Raw genomic sequence first — 24,258 nt, 5'->3', positions numbered from 1 at the left:
GCTGCTGTGTTTATTGTATGTCTACTGTGGGTTTTTCGCTACACCGAAATTTCGTTGTGCAATTTTATTGTACAATGACAATAAAAGCTTCTAATTCTAATTCTAATTCCAAATGTAGGCAGCTGTAGTGACTGTTTACCACTTTTTATTGACTGAATCAAAATGAAACTATAATTTCTTGTGTGAGTGTTCACATGAACAAAGGGACCTCAGAACTCTCACTGGGGTTGCTGGTTTTCTACCGTCTGTGTTGCTCCAGAGCACTTTAAGGTAGATATCTCAGATAAATGTATGGAAAAATATCTTCTTTACAAAATTTCTAAATGAAAATTATTTTTTCTTTACATTTGTTGTTTTTTGTTTGCATTGTTCTATTTTTTGTTGTTGTTTTTGTTTGTTTGTTTTGATGAGTCAGCATCATGGGGCAGTGATTAGCGCTCACGCCTCACAGTGTACCGTATCATAGCCGGGTTTTTCTGTGTGCAATTTCCATGGTCTCTTGTCAATGTGTATGTGTGTGTGTGTGCTCTTGTGGTCTAAAAATCTAGACTCATATAATCCTGTTAATGTCAATCTGTCTATTTATTATCATGAAAAGAAGAAAACCTGTTTGCAAGTTCATCCTGAATGGAAGCGACACCTGGTGGCTGCTTTTAGTAACTGCTGGAGGAAATCCAACGACATCTATCAACTGTGTGTGTGTGTGTGTGTGTGCGCGCGCGCGCGCGCGCGTGTGTGTGTTCATCTGAACAATCAAATGAAATGATATTATTGTTGCACAGAACGATGTTTTATCTGCAACATTTTTATTTCCTGCGGGCTTCACAAAAGAAAAGAGGCTCACTGATTGTTTTTGTTGTTTACTCAAAAGAAATCACACACGATTAAAAACAGACAGGATGAGGAAAAGGATTATGGTACACTTTAATGGAAATGCACATGTGGTCTTCAGCCGCGTTGAGGTAAAACTGATGGCAGTTTAGAGGGCTGGAAAAGCAACATGTGCACCGTGAACGGAAAATACTGCTAAATTTGGAGACGTATACACATTTATATTCACTTATTTCAAATTGGGCAAATACACTTTTTAATAGAAATGGCTTCTAATATAAACATTGTACAGCAGAATAAAAAGAAAACGATCACAGTCCATTAGTACAGAACAATATTGTGACTAAGAAAAACACTGCAGCATCTACTTCTGTGTTTTTTGTATCAGCAACAGACAGAGATTGTTTGCGTATCAACCTGGTGGCAAGGAGAATTGAGGGAGTGAAAATCCCAGCAGCTGTGACTTAATTGTCAAACTTTGCACGCATAAGATAAACGGGTGGTGGCATTTCTTATCGCTGCAGGAGTGTAGCTGCTGCTGGCGTCCTCTGATGAAAACAATGTGAATGATGTACAAACTTCAAATGCTTGAGAAAGAATACAACAGTTATCCTCAGATTTCAGTCACATATAATGAGACTTCCCAAAGCTGAAACTGTTTTTTTTTTTTTTTTTTATTCTATATTCGACATTGTAACATTTTAACCCTTTCAAAACTCGACTGGATTCGTTTGGATTTGACAGATTTATGATTGATGAATAATGTGCAGAAAACTTCTGCTACAGTTTTCTTTTTTTTTTAGATAACTTCAACTTTCAAGTGTCTGAGAGTTATGGTGCCGAGAAACACATGACAGAAGTCAAAGAGTTCATTTGAATTGTCAGGGCTTTTTTTGTGCTACAACCTCATTTAAGTGTACGGAAATGTCACGTAAGAGAGCGTGCAGCAGTTACTATTGGTAGTCATGTAAAAGGAGTTGAAAATGTGCATGTTCGGTATATCATGCACATTGAAACTGCACCACAAAATGAAAAGGCCTCACTCGATCTGCTTGGTACTGAAGTTCTGTGGATGTTTTTCTACCCTCTCGTTTATTTCCTTGCTGCTCAGTCTCTCCACACGCCGACCTGAAAAACCACAGCAGAGAGGGATTATTCTCAGGAAACCCTCTGGTTGCTGCTGTCATCTGTCTCCTCTTTTCCTCACTCCTTCCTCCAGCGGTTTTTGGGTTTCTCTTCACACCCGGGACCCTCGCAGGTACCAGGTAGAGGGGGAGGGGCAGCCGGCGCCGCCCTGGGCGGAGCCGGAGCGTCTGCGCTCTTGCTGATGCTGCTGAGCAGAGCCGGCAGCTCGTGAGAGACGGCTCTCTCGATCCTCTCCAGCAGACAGCCGCCGGTCCAGCTGCAGTGGGACGACAGCTGCTTGAAGCTGGAGACGGGGTTGACGCCGAAGAAGTCCTGGTAGGCCTCCTTGTTGGGGAGGTCGAACTTGCTGACGTTGGTCTTGGCCAGAATGGATTTGAAGATGTAGTACTTGTCTGGGTCATCGACGATGTCTCGGAAAACCTCATAGGGGTCGCTGAACCAGCCCAGACGCTCGTAGTAGGTCTGCAGGTAGCGGTCCACCAGCAGAGCGTGGATGCGCACGCGGATGCCGTGCTGTCGGATGAACGCGATCTTGTTCTCAATCTGATTCTCAATCACCTGTGAGGACAAGATGGAGGGATGAAGATTGGAGGCAGAAGGAGGAGAGATGAACAGTCTTTCCACACCTCCAACATGTTTACGCAATAATTTATCTCGTGTTGTTTATGCAAAGACAATAAGCACAATGTTGTAACCATGGCAACGCTGATGTTTGTGAGGGAGGGAGGACCAACTTGGAAATGTGTGATGACCCGGGGAGGAGGCCAGAATAGGAGTGTGAGCTGGAGGCCAGACAGCAGATCGTGAGCGCCTGAGCCCAAGAAATAAGACTCAGCTTCCTGTGGAGCAGGAGGACGTTTTCTCCTCAGGACTCAACCTGCAGTTCTAGACCCAGCTGCAGCCCTAGACTCCAGCTGCAGTTCTGGACTCCAGCTGCAGCTCTGGACTCCACCTGCAGCCCTAGACTCCAGCTGCAGTTCTGGACTCCAGCTGCAGCCCGAGACTCCAGCTGCAGCTCTGGACTCCAGCTGCAGCTCTGGACTCCAGCTGCAACTCTAGACTCCAGCTGCAGCTCTGGACTCCAGCTGCAGCTCTGGACTCCAGCTGCAACTCTAGACTCCAGCTGCAGCTCTGGACTCCAGCTGCAGCTCTGGACTCCACCTGCAGCCCTAGACTCCAGCTGCAGCCCTAGACTCCAGCTGCAGCTCTGGACTTCAGTTGCAGCTCTGAACTCCAGCTGCAGCCCGAGACTCCAGCTGCAGCTCTGTAATCACTGCAGTTTCATTTTGGCATTTTGCACAACACAGCAGGTCTGGACTCCAGCATTCCTCTCTTCTCACCTCTGATCGTACTGCTGAACGCATCACATCCATTTGAACTGTTCTCTTCATCTTCATGGTTTTTAGTTTAATAAAATGTTTGGTCTCCCCCTTGAACTGCTCCCTTACCGTGGTGGGGGAGTTTGAGTACCCGAATGATCTTTGGAGCTATGTTGTCGCCCCCAACAACATAGGCTTTATGCCCCTCAGGGAAGGAGCCCGGGCTTGTGCGGGAGGTTGAGAGATACCATCTAGATATAGTCGGGCTCACCTCCACGCACAGCTTGGACTCTGGAACCCAGCTCCTCGACAGGGGCTGGACACTCCACTTGTCTGGTTGCAGGAGACGCGGCGGGCTGGCGGGGGCTTGCTTATTGCCCCACAGCTCAGCCACCATGCATTGGAGTTCACCTGGTGAACCAGAGGGTTCAGAGAGCAGTTCAGAGTAACCAACCTTCTTGGAGTCCCTGGGGGAGTGCTGGATAGTGCTCCAACTGGGGACTCCATTGTTCTACTGGGGGACTTCAACACCCACATGGCAATGACAGCGAGACTTGGAAGGGGGTGATTGGGAGGAACGGCGTCCCCGAGAGTGGTGTTCTGTTATTGGGCTTCTGTGCTAGCCAAAGTTTGTACATAATGAACACCATGTTGGAGCACAGGGGTGTCCATAAGTGCACGTGGCACCAGGACACCCTAGGCCGGAGGTCAATGATAGACTTTGTGGTCGTGTCATCTGATCTCCGGCCGCGTGTCTTGGACACTCGGGTAAAGAGAGGGGCAGAGCTGTCAACTGATCACCACCTGGTGGTGAGTTGGATGCGCTGGACCAGGAGGAGGCCGGATAGACTCGGCAGGCCCAAACATGTCATGAGTGTCTGTTGGGAACGCCTGGCCGAGTCCTCTGTCCGCACAGTCTTCAACTCCCACCTCCCGGAGAGCTTCTCATGGATCCTGGGGGAGGCTGGAGACATTGAGTCCGAGTGGACCATGTTCTCCCCTTCCATTGTCGAAGCTGCTGCTCGGAGCTGTGGCCACAGGGTCTCTGGTGCCTGTCGTGGCGGCAATCCCCGAACCCGGTGGTGGAAACTGGAAGTAAGGGATGCTGTCAAGCTGAAGAAGGAGTCCTATTGGCTGTTGTTAGCGCCCCAGGCAGCTGACAGGTACCGGCAAGCCAAGTGTACCGCAGTCCGGGCCGTGGTGGAGGCAAAACCTTGGGTCTGGGAGGAGTTCAGGGAGTCCATGGAGGAGGACTATTGGTTGGCCCTGAGGAAATTCTGGCAAACTGTCTGGCACCCGAGGATGGGGAAGCTGTTTTTCACCAACACTGTTTACAGTGGAGGTGCCGATCTGTTGACCTCAACTGGAGATGTCATCAGGTGGTGGAAGAAATACTTCGAGGACCTCCTCAATCCCACCATGACGTCTTCCATTGAGAAAGCAGGAGCTGGGTTCTCAGAGTTGAACTCCAGCTGCAGCCCGAGACTCCAGCTGCAGCTCTGGACTCCAGCTGCAGCTCTGGACTCCAGCTGCAACTCTAGACTCCAGCTGCAGCTCTGGACTCCAGCTGCAGCTCTGGACTCCAGCTGCAACTCTAGACTCCAGCTGCAACTCTAGACTCCAGCTGCAGCTCTGGACTCCAGCTGCAACTCTAGACTCCAGCTGCAGCTCTGGACTCCAGCTGCAGCCCTAGACTCCAGCTGCAGCTCTGGACTCCAGCTGCAACTCTAGACTCCAGCTGCAGCCCTAGACTCCAGCTGCAGCTCTGGACTTCAGTTGCAGCTCTGAACTCCAGCTGCAGCCCGAGACTCCAGCTGCAGCTCTGTAATCACTGCAGTTTCATTTTGGCATTTTGCACAACACAGCAGGTCTGGACTCCAGCATTCCTCTCTTCTCACCTCTGATCGTACTGCTGAACGCATCACATCCATTTGAACTGTTCTCTTCATCTTCATGGTTTTTAGTTTAATAAAATGTTTGGTCTCCCCCTTGAACTGCTCCCTTACCGTGGTGGGGGAGTTTGAGTACCCGAATGATCTTTGGAGCTATGTTGTCGCCCCCAACAACATAGGCTTTATGCCCCTCAGGGAAGGAGCCCGGGCTTGTGCGGGAGGTTGAGAGATACCATCTAGATATAGTCGGGCTCACCTCCACGCACAGCTTGGACTCTGGAACCCAGCTCCTCGACAGGGGCTGGACACTCCACTTGTCTGGTTGCAGGAGACGCGGCGGGCTGGCGGGGGCTTGCTTATTGCCCCACAGCTCAGCCACCATGCATTGGAGTTCACCTGGTGAACCAGAGGGTTCAGAGAGCAGTTCAGAGTAACCAACCTTCTTGGAGTCCCTGGGGGAGTGCTGGATAGTGCTCCAACTGGGGACTCCATTGTTCTACTGGGGGACTTCAACACCCACATGGCAATGACAGCGAGACTTGGAAGGGGGTGATTGGGAGGAACGGCGTCCCCGAGAGTGGTGTTCTGTTATTGGGCTTCTGTGCTAGCCAAAGTTTGTACATAATGAACACCATGTTGGAGCACAGGGGTGTCCATAAGTGCACGTGGCACCAGGACACCCTAGGCCGGAGGTCAATGATAGACTTTGTGGTCGTGTCATCTGATCTCCGGCCGCGTGTCTTGGACACTCGGGTAAAGAGAGGGGCAGAGCTGTCAACTGATCACCACCTGGTGGTGAGTTGGATGCGCTGGACCAGGAGGAGGCCGGATAGACTCGGCAGGCCCAAACATGTCATGAGTGTCTGTTGGGAACGCCTGGCCGAGTCCTCTGTCCGCACAGTCTTCAACTCCCACCTCCCGGAGAGCTTCTCATGGATCCTGGGGGAGGCTGGAGACATTGAGTCCGAGTGGACCATGTTCTCCCCTTCCATTGTCGAAGCTGCTGCTCGGAGCTGTGGCCACAGGGTCTCTGGTGCCTGTCGTGGCGGCAATCCCCGAACCCGGTGGTGGAAACTGGAAGTAAGGGATGCTGTCAAGCTGAAGAAGGAGTCCTATTGGCTGTTGTTAGCGCCCCAGGCAGCTGACAGGTACCGGCAAGCCAAGTGTACCGCAGTCCGGGCCGTGGTGGAGGCAAAACCTTGGGTCTGGGAGGAGTTCAGGGAGTCCATGGAGGAGGACTATTGGTTGGCCCTGAGGAAATTCTGGCAAACTGTCTGGCACCCGAGGATGGGGAAGCTGTTTTTCACCAACACTGTTTACAGTGGAGGTGCCGATCTGTTGACCTCAACTGGAGATGTCATCAGGTGGTGGAAGAAATACTTCGAGGACCTCCTCAATCCCACCATGACGTCTTCCATTGAGAAAGCAGGAGCTGGGTTCTCAGAGTTGAACTCGTCCATTACCCAAGCTGAATTCACCAAGGTAGTTGTGAAGCCCAGAGTTCCTTCAGTCTCTGGATGTGCAGGGACTGTCGTGGCTGACCTGTCTCTGCAACATCGTGGGGTGGTGGGGACACTACCTCTGGACCGGGGTGTTGGTCCCTCTTTTTAAGAAGGGGGATTGGAGGGTGTGTTCCAACGACAGGGGGATCACACTCCTCAGCCCGCTGGGGAAAGTCTATTCCAGGGTACTGGAGAGGTGGATCTGGCCGTTAGTTGAACATCAGATCCAAGAGGAACAATGCAGTTTTTGTCCTGGTTGCGGAACACATGACCAGCTCTATACTGTCCACCAGGTTCTGGAGGGTTCATGGGAGGTCGCCCAACCAGTCCATATGTGTTTTGTGGATCTGGAGAAGGCATCCGACCGTGTCCCTCGGAGCGTCCTATGGGGAGTGCTCCGGGAGTATGGTGTGGTGTCTGGGGCCCTTTGTTAAGGGCTGTTCGGTCCCTGTATGCCCGGAGCAGGAGTTAGGTTCACATATGCCAGCAGTAAGTAGGACCTGGTCCCACTGCATGTTGGCCTCCAATAGGGCTGTCCTTGGACAGAATTTCTAGGCAGAGCCAGGGACCGGATGGGGTCCGGTTTGGGGACCACAGGATCTCGTCTCTGCTTTTTGCAGATGATGTTGTTCTGTTGGCTTCATCAAACCAGGACCTACAGCAGGGATAGGCAATCCTGGTCCTCGAGGGCCCCAGCCCTGCACGTTTTAGATGTCTCCTCATATCAATACAGCTGACAGAAATGAGTGAGATTCCAGATACAAGCGGCTGAAATGAGCTTCCTCTGTAGGGTGGCTGGGCGTACCCTTAGAGATAGGGTGAGGAGCTCAGTCACCAGGGAGGAGCTCGGAGTAGAGCCGCTGCGAGCGGAGCCAGCTGAGGTGGCTCCGGTATCTTTATCTGATGCCCCCCGGACGCCTCCCCAGGGAGGTGTTTTGGGCATTTTCCTCCGGTAGGAGGCCTCGGGGCAGACCTAGGACACACTGGAGGGACTATGTCTCTCAACAGAAAAGCTGGAGGAAGTGTCTGGGGTGAGGGAAGTCTGGGCATTCCTGCTTAGACTGCTGCCTCCGCGACCCGACACCGGATAAGTGGCAGATAATGGATGGATGGATGGATAAATGTTCGGTTCTGATGTCCAGTGTGGTTTTACATTTTATGACATGGTCAAATTTTTAAATTTTTTAAAATTATTATTATTTTCATTTTTCTTAAATAAGAGGCAACTAAATATAAGAATGTTTTCTTCTGTCCCTAATCATGGAAGTGTTGCTGATCGTTTAGGGTGTACAGTTGTTACTGTTGTTCTTTGCTTTCAGGAAAGAAACAAAAATAAATGAATGAATGAATGATGAATGAATGAATGAAGGCTGACTTGAAGTATAAAATGCTGAATTGTGTAGTTATTGCAAAGTTATACCTATTTTCTTAAAATAATTAAGATGAGAATGTATAAATTTAACAACTATTTTATGTGTCCAATAATGGAAATATATTCTTCTTATCATCAGCAGAGAGACAGAGAGACACACAGACAGAGAGAGAGAGAGAGAGAGAGAGCGAGAGAGAAAGAGAGAGAGAGGTTTACCTGGTTGAGGTCCTCCAGCAGGGAGATCTCCTCTCTCATGAAGAGTTCCCGACTGGTGTCCAGGGCATAGTCCTGGGGCCAGAAGGAGCTGATGTAGACCCGGGGTGGCTCGGTGACGTTGATCAGTGGTGCCATGCTCCAGAACAGGGCTCCGTAGACCCTCATCAGGTCCTGGTTGGAGAGGCTGTCGGCCTTGTTGAGGATGAGGCGGATCTGGGACTCGCGACCCTTCATCTGCTTGAAGAGCATCTCCAGCTCTCCTCCCACATCCAGCTTGGTGGGATCGAACACCAGGAAGATCAAATCAGCTCGATCGATGAACCACTGGCACACCTCGTTGTAAGGGTAGCCTGAAGACCAGAGGAAGGTCGCTCCGGGTCAACACCCTCTATAACGGCACATAAGGCTTTGGACAGCCTTGACAGAGGCTGAATTCATTTGCATCCTTTATTTAGGACTGTGTTGTATTTGGTGCTATATAAATAAAGTTGAATTTCATTGAAGTTTAATCTTAAAATTCTTAAAATACGAGTCTTAAAATGGGTTAGCAAATCATAAATAAATCTGAAAGAGTGCATTACATAAAACAGGATGATGTATTATAACCAAAGTGGCCAGTTTAGTTAAAATGATTGACTGTATGTATTTAAATCAACATGCATGCATTTGAAATGTATCTCAGTAATATTGTTGAATTCTGAGTAATTTAAACGGATACCTTTTACAAGTGTGCTTCAAATGACCATCACATGAGAAACCATAAGTTTTAAAGTGTGTTGGGGGGCTGAAGTGTTGATCTATGTCTAATTCAGGCTCCTTCCATTGTCAGTCTGCCTGTTTCTTTTTTTAGTTTTTCCAGATGTGTTTCACAGAGAACAAACGATCATGATGACTTCATTATCACACTGCTGTGATGTGTTTCAGTGTTTTTCCCCACCTCTCTCCTGCTGCTTGCGGTTCTCAATGATGCCTGGCGTGTCCACGAACGTGACCCTCTCCAGCAGCTTGTGGGGCATCTCCACGCCCACCAGCCGCTCCAGGAAACCCTGGCCAAATTTCTCCAGGGGTGAGAAGGACCTGGAGCTGTCCGCTGCCATGACGATGCCCTCCACGGAGCGAAACTTCTCGCCGTGCATGATGACAGTGTACTCGGAGGTGGTGGGCTCGGCGCCTGGTGGAGGGACAGGGGAAAGGTGACCGCAGGATTCACACTCGTCCTCCGATCAGGCTCGACGCGTGCAGACCTGTGTAGAGCTCCTGGGAGGAGCCATGAAGACCCAGCAGGTAGTTGATCATGGAGGATTTCCCCACGCTCCACGGTCCCAGGAACAAGACCATCGGCTTGGAGGTGATCTCTCCGTCTTCACATTGGAGATAAATATGAAGAAGAAAGAAGGTGATGTCCATAAAAATGCTCTTTAACCTTTTGTGGCCACTCACTTCACCTCACTGATGCAATATTTCAAAAACAATCTCAGGAAAAATAGAATATGTATAAAACTAGTGCAAGTTTTAAAACATTTCCCTCATGCCTTTAGTAAATCAATTAAAGCACAAGTAATACATTATATAGCGGGACAGTAAATAGCACATTATTGATCTTTAAAAGAAAGTAACAGCAAAAGTAGCCCACAGTATCATCAGGGACGGTTCACACCCTGGACTGTTTGAACGGCTGCCATCAGGCAAACACTACACTGCAGTCCCTTTACTTAACACTACAACAAACTACTAATGTACAATATATCTATGTCAGGAACCAGCCTGTGTGTGATTGATGAGTGTCTATTTGTTTGTATTTTTATCTCTCTTTATTTATATTTTTAATCTTATTGTACTGGTGACAATGGCAATAAAGATTCTATTGTATTCTAGTCTATTCTATTCTACAGAAATACACAATAAATACGATTTGAAGAGTTTTAATGATATTAAATGGTGAAGTGTGTGCGACCACGGTCAGTATCATACTTACTGACAGATTATATCATGTGAAAAGACTTAATATCCTGCCCTCCATTTAAATAGTTAAACAAGATATTCTACTCCATTATTCATTTTAAGATGAAATATTGAACTGTAATAGTGCTTGAGCACACACTCCTCAGTTAAAATAGTCCTGCTTTCTTGATATTTGTCATTCGTCAGCTCAGTTTTCACCCATGAACAGATTCATGGGCATTTGGTGCCACACACGTTCACAAAGTGCCACTCTGTAATTCAATAATCCACCACAAGGCGTCCTAGAGTCACGTGGCACACTGAGGCCTCCGTCCTGCTGCTGAGCATACATAATAAAGACTCTGCCCTCAAGTGTTATGGAACAAAGTTGCAGGTACCTGGCCTGCACAGAGTTTCCTTTAAGTTTCAGCAGACAGAGTCTTTATTGTGTTTTCTCGTGAGACTGGTTTAAATAATGTCGCATTCTGGCTCCATGTTGCTCGTTAATTACCACAATATTTATACTTTAGGGTTTGCCTGCAGCTTAATTTGTTGTATATGTTGAGGCGTGTGCCGAGCTCAGTATTGAATCCTAGTGAGTGGTTTGGGTGAAAATTTCCCAAAAGAAGGTTTGGTGAATGAGCAATTAATTCTTCATGATATTTAAATGGTGTACATTGGAAGCTGTACACAAATGGTAATATTTGGATTCTTATTTATCTATTTAATTTGTTGCCTTGCCAGAGTTGGGATGCCTGACTCATACTCACCACTAAATGAATGTGCACCAGTTACAGGATGACATTTGAAATGAAACATTTGATTTCCTTATCATTTTTGAGTTTATATCCAATTGCATAATGTCAACTACTGTTGAGTTCTAAACCCTTTCAAGAGTTTCTTCTTCTGCTGCTCAGTTGGGCCTTTGAGACTTGAATGAATGCTGTTGAAATTACCTGTGACTTCATGCTGCCTGAGCTCATTGTACTTGAAGGCTTCCTCCATTGGTTTGATGGCCTTGTGGTAGATGTTTAACAGGGTCTTCATGGCGCCTGGAGAGATGAGAGTGAGGCTGTGACGGTCAGCATGTAAAGGCAAAGATTCATTCCGAACAACACGGTTACAAAATCTCATGCTACCACGACTGATGACAACAATTACGTCTGCTGTGTGTGATGAATTACACTTGTGAAGTTTATTGAATGGAGCTGAAGTGATTAAGAAATTGGCTCGAGTGCAGCCTCGTCTGAAATGAACCAATCTGCTTGGGCAGAACAGAACTTTCTGGACAGAGTTACACTAATTGGTCGGCTGCCTCGAGACACACGCAGGCACGCACAGGCTCAGCAAAGCTTCAGATATCGTGAAGTCATTTTCAGAAAAGTTTCTTTCATTTGCATGCAAACATCTGTTTTTCTTTTCCACACACAAAGGAGCTGTAAACATTTGGCTCCATTTTTTTAATTTAAATTTGTGGCTTTAGGCATTTACACTGCAAATGTCTGAAACACATTTCACACGGTGGACTGCATAGAAGGTGTGTGTGTGTGTGTGTGTGTGTGTGTGTGTGTGTGTGTGTGTGTGTGTGTGTGTGTGTGTGTGTGTGTGTGTGTGTGTGTGTGTGTGTGTGTGTGTGTGTGTGTGTGTGTGTGTAAAACAAGTTACAAATACTCACATGATTGTAATCATGTTGTATTTTTAGATACCAGAGTGTTACAGACCTGAGAGAGTGTGTTACAGACCTGAGAGAGTGTTACAGACCTGAGAGTGTGTTACAGACCTGAGAGAGTGTTACAGACCTGAGAGAATGTTACAGACCTGAGAGTGTGTTACAGACCTGAGAGAGTGTTACAGACCAGAGAGAGTGTGTTACAGACCTGAGAGAGTGTTACAGACCTGAGAGAGTGTGTTACAGACCTGAGAGAGTGTGTTGCAGACCTGAGAGAATGTTACAGACCTGAGAGAGTGTTACAGACCAGAGAGAGTGTGTTACAGACCTGAGAGAGTGTTACAGACCTGAGAGAGTGTGTTACAGACCTGAGAGAGTGTGTTGCAGACCTGAGAGAATGTTACAGACCTGAGAGAGTGTTACAGACCTGAGAGAGTGTGTTACAGACCTGAGAGAGTGTTACAGACCTGAGAGAGTGTTACAGACCTGAGAGAGTGTGTTACAGACCTGAGAGAGTGTTACAGACCTGAGAGAGTGCTACAGACCTGAGAGAGTGTGTTACAGACCTGAGAGAGTGTTACAGACCTGAGAGAGTGTTACAGACCAGAGAGAGTGTGTTACAGACCTGAGAGAGTGTGTTACAGACCTGAGAGAGTGTTACAGACCAGAGAGAATGTTACAGACCTGAGAGAGTGTGTTACAGACCTGAGAGAGTGTTACAGACCAGAGAGAGTGTGTTACAGACCTGAGAGAATGTTACAGACCTGAGAGTGTGTTACAGACCTGAGAGAGTGTTACAGACCAGAGAGAGTGTGTTACAGACCTGAGAGAGTGTTACAGACCTGAGAGAGTGTGTTACAGACCTGAGAGAGTGTGTTGCAGACCTGAGAGAATGTTACAGACCTGAGAGAGTGTTACAGACCTGAGAGAGTGTGTTACAGACCTGAGAGAGTGTTACAGACCTGAGAGAGTGTTACAGACCTGAGAGAGTGTGTTACAGACCTGAGAGAGTGTTACAGACCTGAGAGAGTGCTACAGACCTGAGAGAGTGTGTTACAGACCTGAGAGAGTGTTACAGACCTGAGAGAGTGTTACAGACCAGAGAGAGTGTGTTACAGACCTGAGAGAGTGTGTTACAGACCTGAGAGAGTGTTACAGACCAGAGAGAATGTTACAGACCTGAGAGAGTGTGTTACAGACCTGAGAGAGTGTTACAGACCAGAGAGAGTGTGTTACAGACCTGAGAGAATGTTACAGACCTGAGAGTGTGTTACAGACCTGAGAGAGTGTGTTACAGACCAGATAGAGTGTGTTACAGACCTGAGAGAGTGTTACAGACCAGAGAGAGTGTGTTACAGACCAGAGAGAGTGTGTTACAGACCTGAGAGAGTGTGTTGCAGACCTGAGAGAATGTTACAGACCTGAGAGTGTGTTACAGACCTGAGAGAGTGTTACAGACCTGAGAGAGTGTGTTGCAGACCTGAGAGAGTGTTACAGACCTGAGAGAGTGTGTTACAGACCTGAGAGAGTGTGTTACAGACCTGAGAGAGTGTGTTGCAGACCTGAGAGAATGTTACAGACCTGAGAGAGTGTTACAGACCTGAGAGAGTGTGTTACAGACCTGAGAGAGTGTTACAGACCTGAGAGAGTGTTACAGACCTGAGAGAGTGTGTTACAGACCTGAGAGAGTGTTACAGACCTGAGAGAGTGTTACAGACCTGAGAGAGTGTGTTACAGACCTGAGAGAGTGTTACAGACCTGAGAGAGTGTTACAGACCAGAGAGAGTGTGTTACAGACCTGAGAGAGTGTGTTACAGACCTGAGAGAGTGTTACAGACCAGAGAGAGTGTGTTACAGACCTGAGAGAATGTTACAGACCTGAGAGTGTGTTACAGACCTGAGAGAGTGTGTTACAGACCCGAGAGAGTGTGTTACAGACCTGAGAGAGTGTTACAGACCAGAGAGAATGTTACAGACCTGAGAGAGTGTGTTACAGACCTGAGAGAGTGTTACAGACCAGAGAGAGTGTGTTACAGACCTGAGAGAGTGTGTTACAGACCTGAGAGAGTGTTACAGACCAGAGGGAGTGTGTTACAGACCAGATAGAGTGTGTTACAGACCTGAGAGAGTGTTACAGACCAGAGAGAGTGTGTTACAGACCTGAGAGAGTGTTACAGACCAGAGAGAGTGTGTTACAGACCAGAGAGAGTGTGTTACAGACCTGAGAGAGTGTTACAGACCAGAGAGAGTGTGTTACAGACCTGAGAGAGTGTTACAGACCAGAGAGAGTGTGTTACAGACCTGAGAGAGTGTTACAGACCAGAGAGAGTGTGTTACAGACCAGAGAGAGTGTGTTACAGACCTGAGAATTCTGCTGAGGGTTCCCCGCCCGCCAGCTGCAGTGTCTCCTCGATGTGCGAGCGGTCCCTCGGTGCCGGGCCGGAGGTCTCTCTGTCTGTGATGCGGTTGAGGAACAAACCATCAGTCCACTGCTGATGTCCAAAAACAAAACTAGCAAAGACCGTCTCCGACACATGACAAGTAACGTGTTGTATCACAGCATCCACTGACTCAGTGACGCCACCAGCTTGGTTCTGTAATATCTGCTGCACCAGGTGGAAGGTCTCCTGTGTGATCCTGCGAGTGATCACACCATCTGGCTGAGTTTAGATTCCACAGTTAGATCACGCTGTTGTCTCTCTATCTGTCTATTTTCAGTCCGTTTTATTGTGTATTCTGTACCAGAGGTTGTTGCTAATTCCTCTTTAGTGACACACAGTGTCATATTCTGGAGCTCTGGCATGTTCAAGACCGAACGAGAGGAAGACACTGTCACTTCAGGACTTCAACAGGCAGAGACACAACAATCATCGTTTTTAGTCTTTATTCATCAATATGCGTTTAATTACTTACCCAATAGTGGTTTCTATGTTGTGTATATAATGTGTAGGTATGGCTCATGGCTTTACTAAATCTCTGGGAGCTATATAGTTTATTATTAGCATTCTGACACTAGAGATGAACATTTAAACTGCAATCAATCCATTAGCGCTGTTGTCATCATGTGACACCTCATCACCTTCTTTCAACAGTGGAAAGAATATTGGGTTGATTTTATGTATTATATTGGTCCCACAAAAACAATAAGCAACTGAACATCACTAAAGAAATGTTGAGAATTTTGAATGTGAACCAAGACGAAGTACACAAAGAAAAGCTATTTGTATTTTCATGTTTCTTTCTTTTGTTAACATTTATAGAAGAAATGAGCTATAATGTGTTCATTAAGCAAACACAACAAAATGGCTCACCTGCCGTCACTCCTCAATCTAACCAATCGTCACATTAAATCTTAGACACGTCATATAATGTTGGTAAAGTTTTAAAATGAAATATGAAGTTGTTTATAAAATGTGTAATAAAATGTGTCATTGTTTTAATTTAGACAAAGCAGACATTAATTAATGTATTAATTAATTAATCGTGCAGAGATTGTGTTAATCTTGTCATCAGCGTCACTACAGAGAGATGAGTTAGTGACAAACGACAGCATCAGATTAAAAGGTTGAAAAACTCTTTAAAGACTTTCCTTGGTCTTTTATAGCCGGTGTCAACACCCAGGCCTCCTGTCATGACATGCCTCCTTAATAAGCAACAACCGCAAAGGGACATGTCAGAGGATCTGTCCTCTGAAGTGTCAGTGGAGACATTCAAGTCTCTCCTCTGGTTCAGCTTCATGGTGAAACAGCAGGAAATCAACACAACGTCTTTTTTACAAGAGTTCAGACCATCAAACAATCAAAATAATTGACATTTTTTTACCTTTGAGTTTAGACTTTCCAGGCTTATCTTCAGTCGCCTCCTCCACAGTCGCCTCCTCCACCGTCGCCTCCTCCACAGTCGCCTCCTCCACCGTCGCCTCCTCCACCATCGCCTCCTCCTCCGTCGCCTCCTCCACCGTCGCCTCCTCCACAGTCGCCTCCTCCACCGTCGCCTCCTCCACCATCGCCTCCTCCTCCGTCGCCTCCTCCACCGTCGCCTCCTCCACCGTCGCCTCCTCCTCCGTCGCCTCCTCCACAGTCGCCTCCTCCACCGTCGCCTCCTCCACAGTCGCCTCCTCCACAGTCGCCTCCTCCTCCTTCGCCTCCTCCACAGTTGCCTCCTCCACCGTCGCCTCCTCCACCATCGCCTCCTCCTCCGTCGCCTCCTCCACAGTTGCCTCCTCCTCCGTCGCCTCCTCCTCCGTCGCCTCCTCCACCATCGCCTCCTCCTCCTCTTCCTCCTCCACCGGTTCTGGCTTCACCTCAGAACTGGCTTCAGGTTCTGGATCCAGCTCAGCCTCATCATCTGACTCTGGTTCTTCTGTTTCTGCTTCCTCTGTTTCAGTTTGAGTTTCAAGATGTTGCTCTGGTTCCAATTCTGGTTCTGGGTCTGATTTGCCCTCCTCCTCTTCCTCCTCTTCCTCCTCTCCCTCAGGATCCATGTTCACCTGCTCTTCAGCTGCTGCCTCCATCTCCTCTGGAGCATCGACTGACTCCTCGGCAGTTTCCTCCTCTTCTGCCTCCGCCTCAATTATTTCCTCTTCCTCCTCGGATGATTCCTCTTCCACTTCTTCATCTTGCTTGGTTTTCTCCTCCTTTTCTTCCTCTCCTCCTTCTATCTCAGCTGTTTCCACCTCATCTTCAGGTGATTCAGCCTCCTCCGCTGCTTCTCCTTCCTCCTCTGATGACTCCTCTTCAGGCTCTGCTTCTGGTTCTTCCTGAGAGGTCAGCTCTTCATCTCCCTCTTCTTGTCCTTCTTCACTCGCCACCTCCTCAGTAGAAGCATCCCCCTCGGGTGGCGGGACTCCCTCCTCCTCTTCCTCCTCCTCCTCGTGCTCCGAGGAAGACACCAGCTCTTCTTCAGACTGTCCGGCCGACGGGGGCTTGCAGGGCTGACACACGGCCCTCTTTGGGGCCGGGGTGTCATTGGAGGAGCTCTGACTGGCGTGTTCCTCTGGCACGTCGCATCCACAGGAGAAGAGGTCGTCTTCTGGCTGCTGGAGCTGCAGATGCACCAGAGACTCCTCGTCAGCGACGGAGGACTCTGGCAGGAGATCTTAGAAGAAAAAAGAACACGCACTCATCTAATGAAGATGATCACGAAAAACCAAAAGCGAGCATGAGAGCATTCCAGTGAAACTCCTTAGATTTAACATTGCACAGCTCGTCCATCCCTCAACCGGCCACTTTTATTTGCTACGTCAGCACTTGATCTGCACTAAAATCTCAAAGTGAGAACAGAGCCGATCACATGTTCAGCACCTCCCGGAGGTCAGACTCAGGTTTCAACTCCTTGAATGGAGGCGGGGAGGAACAGACTATTTCAGGTTGACAAAGACAGGACAGTTGTGTGGAGAATTCAAGAGGAGGCAGCGGAGGGAGAGGAAACTATTAATGCCATCGCTTTGGTGTCGACGTGGAGCTGAGCTTCCTCTGAATGAATATAAATCACTGAGGGAAAGGATTGAAACTTTAGTTGCAAAGCCTTTTTGTTGATTGCTGTTTAATTTTTAACTCATCCATGAGGTAGATATTTATTCATTCATTCACTGATGAAGTGAGCTTGCTCTCCTCCTCCTCCTCCTCCTCCTCCTCCTCCTCCTCCTCTTCCTTCCAACGTCTATACTTTTACGCTGAAAAGATCAAATGATCCATATAGTGAACAATAAGTGTCTATGTAGGCTGATGCAAATGTTGAACGAGCTTGTTTGAACATGACTTCATCAGTTTTCTACTTTTCAAACCTAATCTCAACTAGACGACTTTCAACATCCAGCCATGATGACATGTCAGAGCACTCATATAAAACACAATCCTCTACTGCAGGGGTTTCTTTGAGGCCTTTCTTGAAGAGTTTTCCGGAGTATTGAACAAATGTTGTCCCTCCTTTGGATTTAGTTTCTCCGTGACATTTCTTTCAATGGTGCATCGGCAGACACTTTTAAATTGCTGGCTCATGAAGCTCGGAGCTGGTTGGGCTCCAGACAGCCTGTGCTCAGCCTCCATTACAGCGAGCCTGGCTCCTGTGAACAGGGGAGTCCCTCTGTTACACAACACACGTGGACATGACATGGACCCGCAGCACACAAAGAGCAGGAGGCCGTGACCTCCATTTAATTATAACCTGAGAGGAGGAGCACACCGTGGTTCACGGCCTGACGTGAGGCTGCTGGATGCCTGTGAGCCGTTCAAGTTACGGGACGGGGTCAGTGTGAGGGGCGGAGCCTCGTCGGTGATGGCAGCTGTTAGGGGCTTTAGAGACACTCTGGAGGAAGTATTAATGAAAGCTTTATTAATGGTTCCTTCTATCCAAGAGTAAATGTTGTGGTTAACCGTGTTGCCTCATAGTGAGAAGATGGCTGGCGTTGGTCCAGGAGAGAGTTTGCATGTTCTCCCAGTGGCTTTTCCTCCTCCAGTGTACAGGCATGCAGTACTGCTCCATAAGTGACCATGTGACTGTCCTGGGTAGAAGCTGCTTTTGCTCTATGTATGTATGTATGTATGTATGTATGTATAGATGGATGGATGGATGGATGCATGGATGCATGGATGCATGGATGCATGGACGCATGGACGCATGGATGAATGTAGTTTATGTTTTATACTTTGCTGCAACACTAATTTCCCTAAAGAGACACAAGTAAATACTAAATTGAACTGAATAAGTATCTCTTCTTAATTTTATTCTTATTTTTACTGGTCTTGGAGATTAACTGGTATTCTGTCTTTTGTCAGGTTGTCCTTGTAAACAAGAATCTGTTTTTAATGAATTAGCTATTTTTTGAGAGGTTTATAATTATTATTTTTTTTATTTCTAACAATTATTATTTACTTTGTTGAAGATGCAGCCCATTTCTGGTGTATGATGTGTGAGGAGCACAAAACGGTTTTTAATTGTGGTTTGTGTTTCGAATGAGTGTGTGAAAGAAGACGTGTAAAGCCAAGCAGAGATCCATCAAACCAAGATCAGCTGTTCCTGAGCTGAGATACTTTATATTCTGAGCTTGGATGAAGCTTAATGCTCTTGCAGCTTTCCTGAGTTACTCCAGCAGGACTCTATGTACCCGTGACGCTTTCTTTCCCCTATTTTAAGACCCTGAATCACACATCAAACAAATCTGCTCTCTCGATGTCGCTTGTCACCTCTTGTATTGCAGAGCTCTGTTAGCTTAGCACCTCGTGAGGCGGCTGTCAGCATCAGCGACCAGTGGAGATCGGGTTGGTAATCCCACGCTTCCGTGCTGCGTGCAAACACCAAGAAATTTTACCTTTGCAATTATTAATCAAGATTGATGTTAGGAAATGTCAAAGTAGAATCTTGGGCGTTGGTGTTCGCTGTGTTTATTCCTGTGAAGCCACGAGACTGCTGGAGCACTTCGTCTTGAAGAAGTCCGACATGAATTTCAGAGATTCGTCAATAGGATGTTACTCAACATGTCCGTCCGACCTCCAGCTTCTATCCTGTGCTCATATAAAACGTGTCTTGGCCAGACTTAAGTGTACCGTAGGTGTCAGTAATTAAATGAGAGGCTGATTAGTGGAGGGAAACAGGAGGATGAAACCACGAGAGACAGATTTGGATGCAGTCTACAGACGCCGCTCTGTCACATTGTCTGCATTAGAACATCGGCGGAGTTAGAGAACACGTCGCTACATACGTACGAGGTGTTACAAATAACCGAGTCAAACCTCGAGCACCTTTCAGTCTGTTCAGTCCCGATGATTGGGAATAAATCCCCTGCAGACTGTGGTCATTGTCAAAAGTCATGCTGATGCCAATCATCACATGAAAACCAACCATTTCTAAGGTTTCAGCTTGGCTCAGTGTTATAGCATTAGCTGCTGTGTCTCTGTTACCATTTCATGTAACTCCTGCTGTTTGGAGAGAAGGAGCCTAATTTATCCAGAGCTGGCTCAGCATGTGAAGATCAACATGAATGATATTTTAATGTGAGTCACATTAACGTATCCATTGTACCTGCAATGCTCGTGTGTGTATTCGCTGTTTATCCTGTCATTGTATTTATTTCATAAATCAATTTATTTCAAGAGACCTTCACATTAAGAGCATCTTCCTAATTGAATTAACCAATGTAATCAATAAAAGAAGAAAACTGCTGAATTTATTTTCCTCTTTCTTTTGTTAATTCTAAAATAAAACAGTAAAAAATGCTTCATTTGTGATTTCTGCGCGTTAATCATCTTGGCTGCTTTGACAGCACAACATGATCTTCTACTTTATCGACGCAGTCACCTTCATGGGCTGCTGCTTTATTCAACAAGTGAGTGTCAGTGGATTGGAACTAGATGTCACATGTTCCCTCAGCAATCAATGAGATCCAGGAGTCACATCTTCTCTAAATGATCATGTTAAAATGCTCCAATTTCTGATTCCTCTAATAGATTTGACTAATAAGGGATTGCAGTGATTTCTTAGATAAATTGAAGAAATGTATTATATATATATAATTATTATACAATTACATTCTAGAAATCCGAAGCATGGTTAAAATGATTGTTTGAATTGCACAGTATATGAATGGAAAAAAAAAATCTTTAATTGTTATTACTATTTATACATTGTCTCCATTCATTATAAACTATTCACAAAAAGTAATTACATCCATGTTTATTAAATGACTTCTCTGATCATGCCTCATAGCAACAGAAATGCCGATTATTATTTCCTTTTATTTTACTCATTTGTACAGAGCAGCAAAGAAAAACTGCTGGTAGAGAAGATTTACATTTTCTTCATTGTCAAATTATCAGACTTTTCAATGGAATAGGATTACCAAAGCACACATTTACAAATACTGTATTACTTTTATTGTCTGGATATGACTGTAAAACCTTCATCCTCATGGCATAAAAAATATATATAAAATATTTAAAAAATATATAAAAACAACTGTATGTTAAGTAGGAAACATTATTCTATCGCCATGATAAATCAGAGGCATGCTATCAGCATGCCTCTGATTTATCCCTGAGCTTTTCTCAGGCAACCAGTAAATTATCAGGTGTGTTATGGAGGTTTTGGTGCAGCTCTGTCACTGTCTGGCTGTGTTAAAGACCCTCTCTGGTGGCTTGGGGCTCCCAGCTGCTGCTGCGACTGACTGCCCCTGCTACTTCTGCTGCTGCTGCGGCTGCTGCTACTGCTACTTCTGCTGCTGCTGTGGCTGCTTCCACTTCTGCTGCTGCTGCGACTGCTGCTACTGCTGCTGCTGTTAATGCTACTGCTGCTGCTTCTGCTGCTACTTCTGCTGTTAATGCTACTGATGCTGTTGCTTCTGCTACTGCTGCTGCTCTTAATGCTACTGCTGCTGCTTCTGCTACTGCTACTACTACTGCTGCTTCTGCTATTAATGCTACTACTGCTGCTTCTGCTATTAATGCTACTGCTGCTGCTTGTGCCGCTGCTTCTGCTGCTACTGCTACTACTACTGCTGCTTCTGCTACTGCTACTGCTACTACTGCTGCTTCTGCTATTAATGCTACTGCTGCTGCTTGTGCCGCTGCTTCTGCTGCTACTGCTTCTACTACTGCTGCTTCTGCTGCTACTTCTGCTGTTAATGCTACTGCTGCTGCTGTTAATGCTACTGCTGCTGCTTCTGCTGCTGCTACTGCTACTACTACTGCTGCTTCTGCTATTAATGCTACTGCTGCTGCTGATACTACTGCTGCTGCTTCTGCTTCTGCTGCTGTTAATGCTACTGCTGCTGCTTCTGCCGCTGCTTCTGCTGCTACTGCTGCTTCTGCTGCTACTTCTGCTGCTGCTTCTGCTGCTGCTACTGCTACTACTACTACTACTGCTGCTTCTGCTATTAATGCTACTGCTGCTGCTGATACAACTGCTGCTGCTTCTGCTTCTGCTGCTGTTAATGCTACTGCTGCTGCTTCTGCCGCTGCTTCTGCTTCTGCTGCAACTGCTACTGTGGCTGCTTCTCCTACTGCTGCTGCTGATACTACTGCTGCTGCTTCTGCTTCTGCTGCTGTTAATGCTACTGCTGCTGCTTCTGCCGCTGCTTCTGCTGCTACTGCTGCTTCTGCTGCTACTTCTGCTGCTGCTTCTGCTGCTGCTACTGCTACTACTACTACTACTGCTGCTTCTGCTATTAATGCTACTGCTGCTGCTGATACAACTGCTGCTGCTTCTGCTTCTGCTGCTGTTAATGCTACTGCTGCTGCTTCTGCTTCTGCTGCAACTGCTACTGTGGCTGCTTCTCCTACTGCTGCTGCTGCAGGCCTGCAGGGCTCGGCCATAGGGGACGGAGTGGGACAGGTGCCTGGCTGCAGGACAGTGCTCATCGCAGACAGAAATAGTCCCACAATGAGTCAGAGGGTGAAAAGAAGGATGGATAATTCCACTCCTATTTTCAGGAAGCATGACGCTCGTCTCCTGCCTGTGATTGTCAGGAGGTCAGCCTGAGACGCCGCTGCACTGTTGCTCAGAGTCCCTGCAACAGTGTGCGACTCAACGTCTCTTTGCAATGAGGAGAAAACAATCCATGCATCGGACTGATGCGGTGCAGCACACAAACTGTCAAACTTATCGATATCGTGCTTAAATACATGAAAAGAAGTGGATCTACAATAAAAGCAGGTTTCCCCGTCATGTCACTTAGTTTTCCCCCAGCAGAGTAACTCTAACCAGGACAGCTGCTGTGCCCCTGTGCCGTGGTCCTTCATGTCCTCTGCCTGCTGCCAGTTTTAGACGGGACATCCCCTGGACGAGCACTGGCTGCCTGGAATGACAGATTAGCAGCTCTGCAGATGGACTCCAAGCAGGCGAGGCGAAGCTTTAAACACGGAGCTGACTTTAGCTGCAGACGGCCAGTCTGCTCGCACCCGTGTCTGATTTTATAATTGGCCTGTAATTGCATGCAAGTGCACCTAAATGAGTCCCTGCATGTGAACGTGTACGTGATCTGTGAGCATTCCTGAGCCCCTAAAAGTGATGTACGAACACAGTGTCTGGTAACCACTTTGTCTGATGCCTGACAACCGACTACAGCAGTTCGGAGTGGCCAAATCAGCCCCTGCAAGGACAGACAAGGGTACTCCGCCTCTGCACCAAGAGAGAACGACAAGTCAACCGGTAAACCTCCAAAAGCAACACATGTGCTTCACATGGACTGTGTGAAATGTCAAGAGCAAGGAAGGTGAATTGAAAAAGCTCCAACAAATGATTTCATGGAGTTTTGGTGATTCTTTGCAGTTGATCCAAGCCACTTAGATTTCCACCCACGGCGGTCACGTCACAGCTCTGACAGCTCACAGTTTACGGATTGTCACTGTCAACATCAAAGCTTAACACACACCTCACCTCGATACTCAACTACAAGCACAACCCTGACAGAAACCACACGCCTCTTTACTCGAGTATATCGGAATCAACAAATATGCACAAATCAGGCTAAAAAGTCACAGTTATCAGACTAGCAGAAGACGTGTAGTGCTCAAACAGACACCAGATCCAACTGCAGTGCATCATGTCCAAGCTGACTGGATGAAGTCAGTACAGGATTCCTAAATACTCCCAACGCCAAACACGAGTTTCGGTCCTGCACCGTACCTGCTGCCGACAGCACCAGTAGGGACAGCAAGCAGCACGCACATGCCACAGACTTCATCTTGGCTGCCAGGGGCCTTCCTCTCATCTCGGCCTGCTATATATACTGCCGTCCAGCGGAAAGGTCAGAGGGCGCGCCGGTGGAGGCGGGGCGCGGCAGCTGCAGCCACGGCCGCCATTGTGTGTTGGAACAGCTGTGAGTGGCGATCAGGAGCCCTGAGAGGAGAAGCAGGACACAGAGTGTCAACCTGATCGAACCGACGTTTAGTGCAGGGTGGGGAGCCACTGGGGGGCGCCAGAGAGAACCCGGGAAGTGTGTGTGTGTGTGTGCTTGAGGTGATTTCTGGTCATTTGGTATCTTTTTCTGTCATGGCGTTCTGTGACTTCATCTCGACTGTCGTCATTATTCTCTGGTACTTTGGTCTTTATGTTTGTTTAAGATCATTTATTATCTCTGTGTGTTTTTTTTGCATCTTTCTGTGGTCTTCACTGCGTCCGTGGCGTCTTCAGTCTGATATCCTGATTGGCTTGTTTTTTTTTTTAACATCACTTCAAGGCTAATTTACATAATTTTGTTGTCATGATTCCTTGAGGCCATTTAGTCTTTCGTACCTTTTGGGCTCATTTTTAATGTTTCCTCAGATCATATTTTGTTCGTTGGTCATTTTGTGCTTGTTTTTGATTTTTGTCATTTTAGCCCGTTTTATTTAAACTTGAGGACATTATGAGATTGTTCTGGCCTTCCTTGAACTCA

General features: G+C 47.0%; 1 protein-coding gene across 1 annotated transcript; it reads right to left on the bottom strand.

Moving 5' to 3' along the window:
* Window positions 1–844: 844 nt before the first annotated feature.
* LOC308146249 (sarcalumenin) lies at window positions 845–23,585 on the bottom strand. Its single transcript, XM_080517977.1, has 8 exons — window positions 23,508–23,585; window positions 15,711–16,985; window positions 14,251–14,343; window positions 11,176–11,271; window positions 9,523–9,639; window positions 9,216–9,449; window positions 8,279–8,628; window positions 845–2,535 (listed from the first exon to the last, which is right to left on the bottom strand). The coding sequence occupies exons 1-8, from the start codon at window positions 23,563–23,565 to the stop codon at window positions 2,035–2,037; spliced, it is 2,724 nt and encodes a 907-aa protein (XP_080374103.1). The 5' UTR covers window positions 23,566–23,585; the 3' UTR covers window positions 845–2,034.
* Window positions 23,586–24,258: the final 673 nt, after the last annotated feature.

The sequence above is a fragment of the Blennius ocellaris genome, assembly GCF_963422515.1.
Source record: "Blennius ocellaris genome assembly, chromosome: 3".
Taxonomy (NCBI): Eukaryota; Metazoa; Chordata; class Actinopteri; order Blenniiformes; family Blenniidae; genus Blennius; species Blennius ocellaris.
Note: the sequence above shows the minus strand (reverse complement) of the source record. Positions and strands in the feature narration are given on the sequence as shown.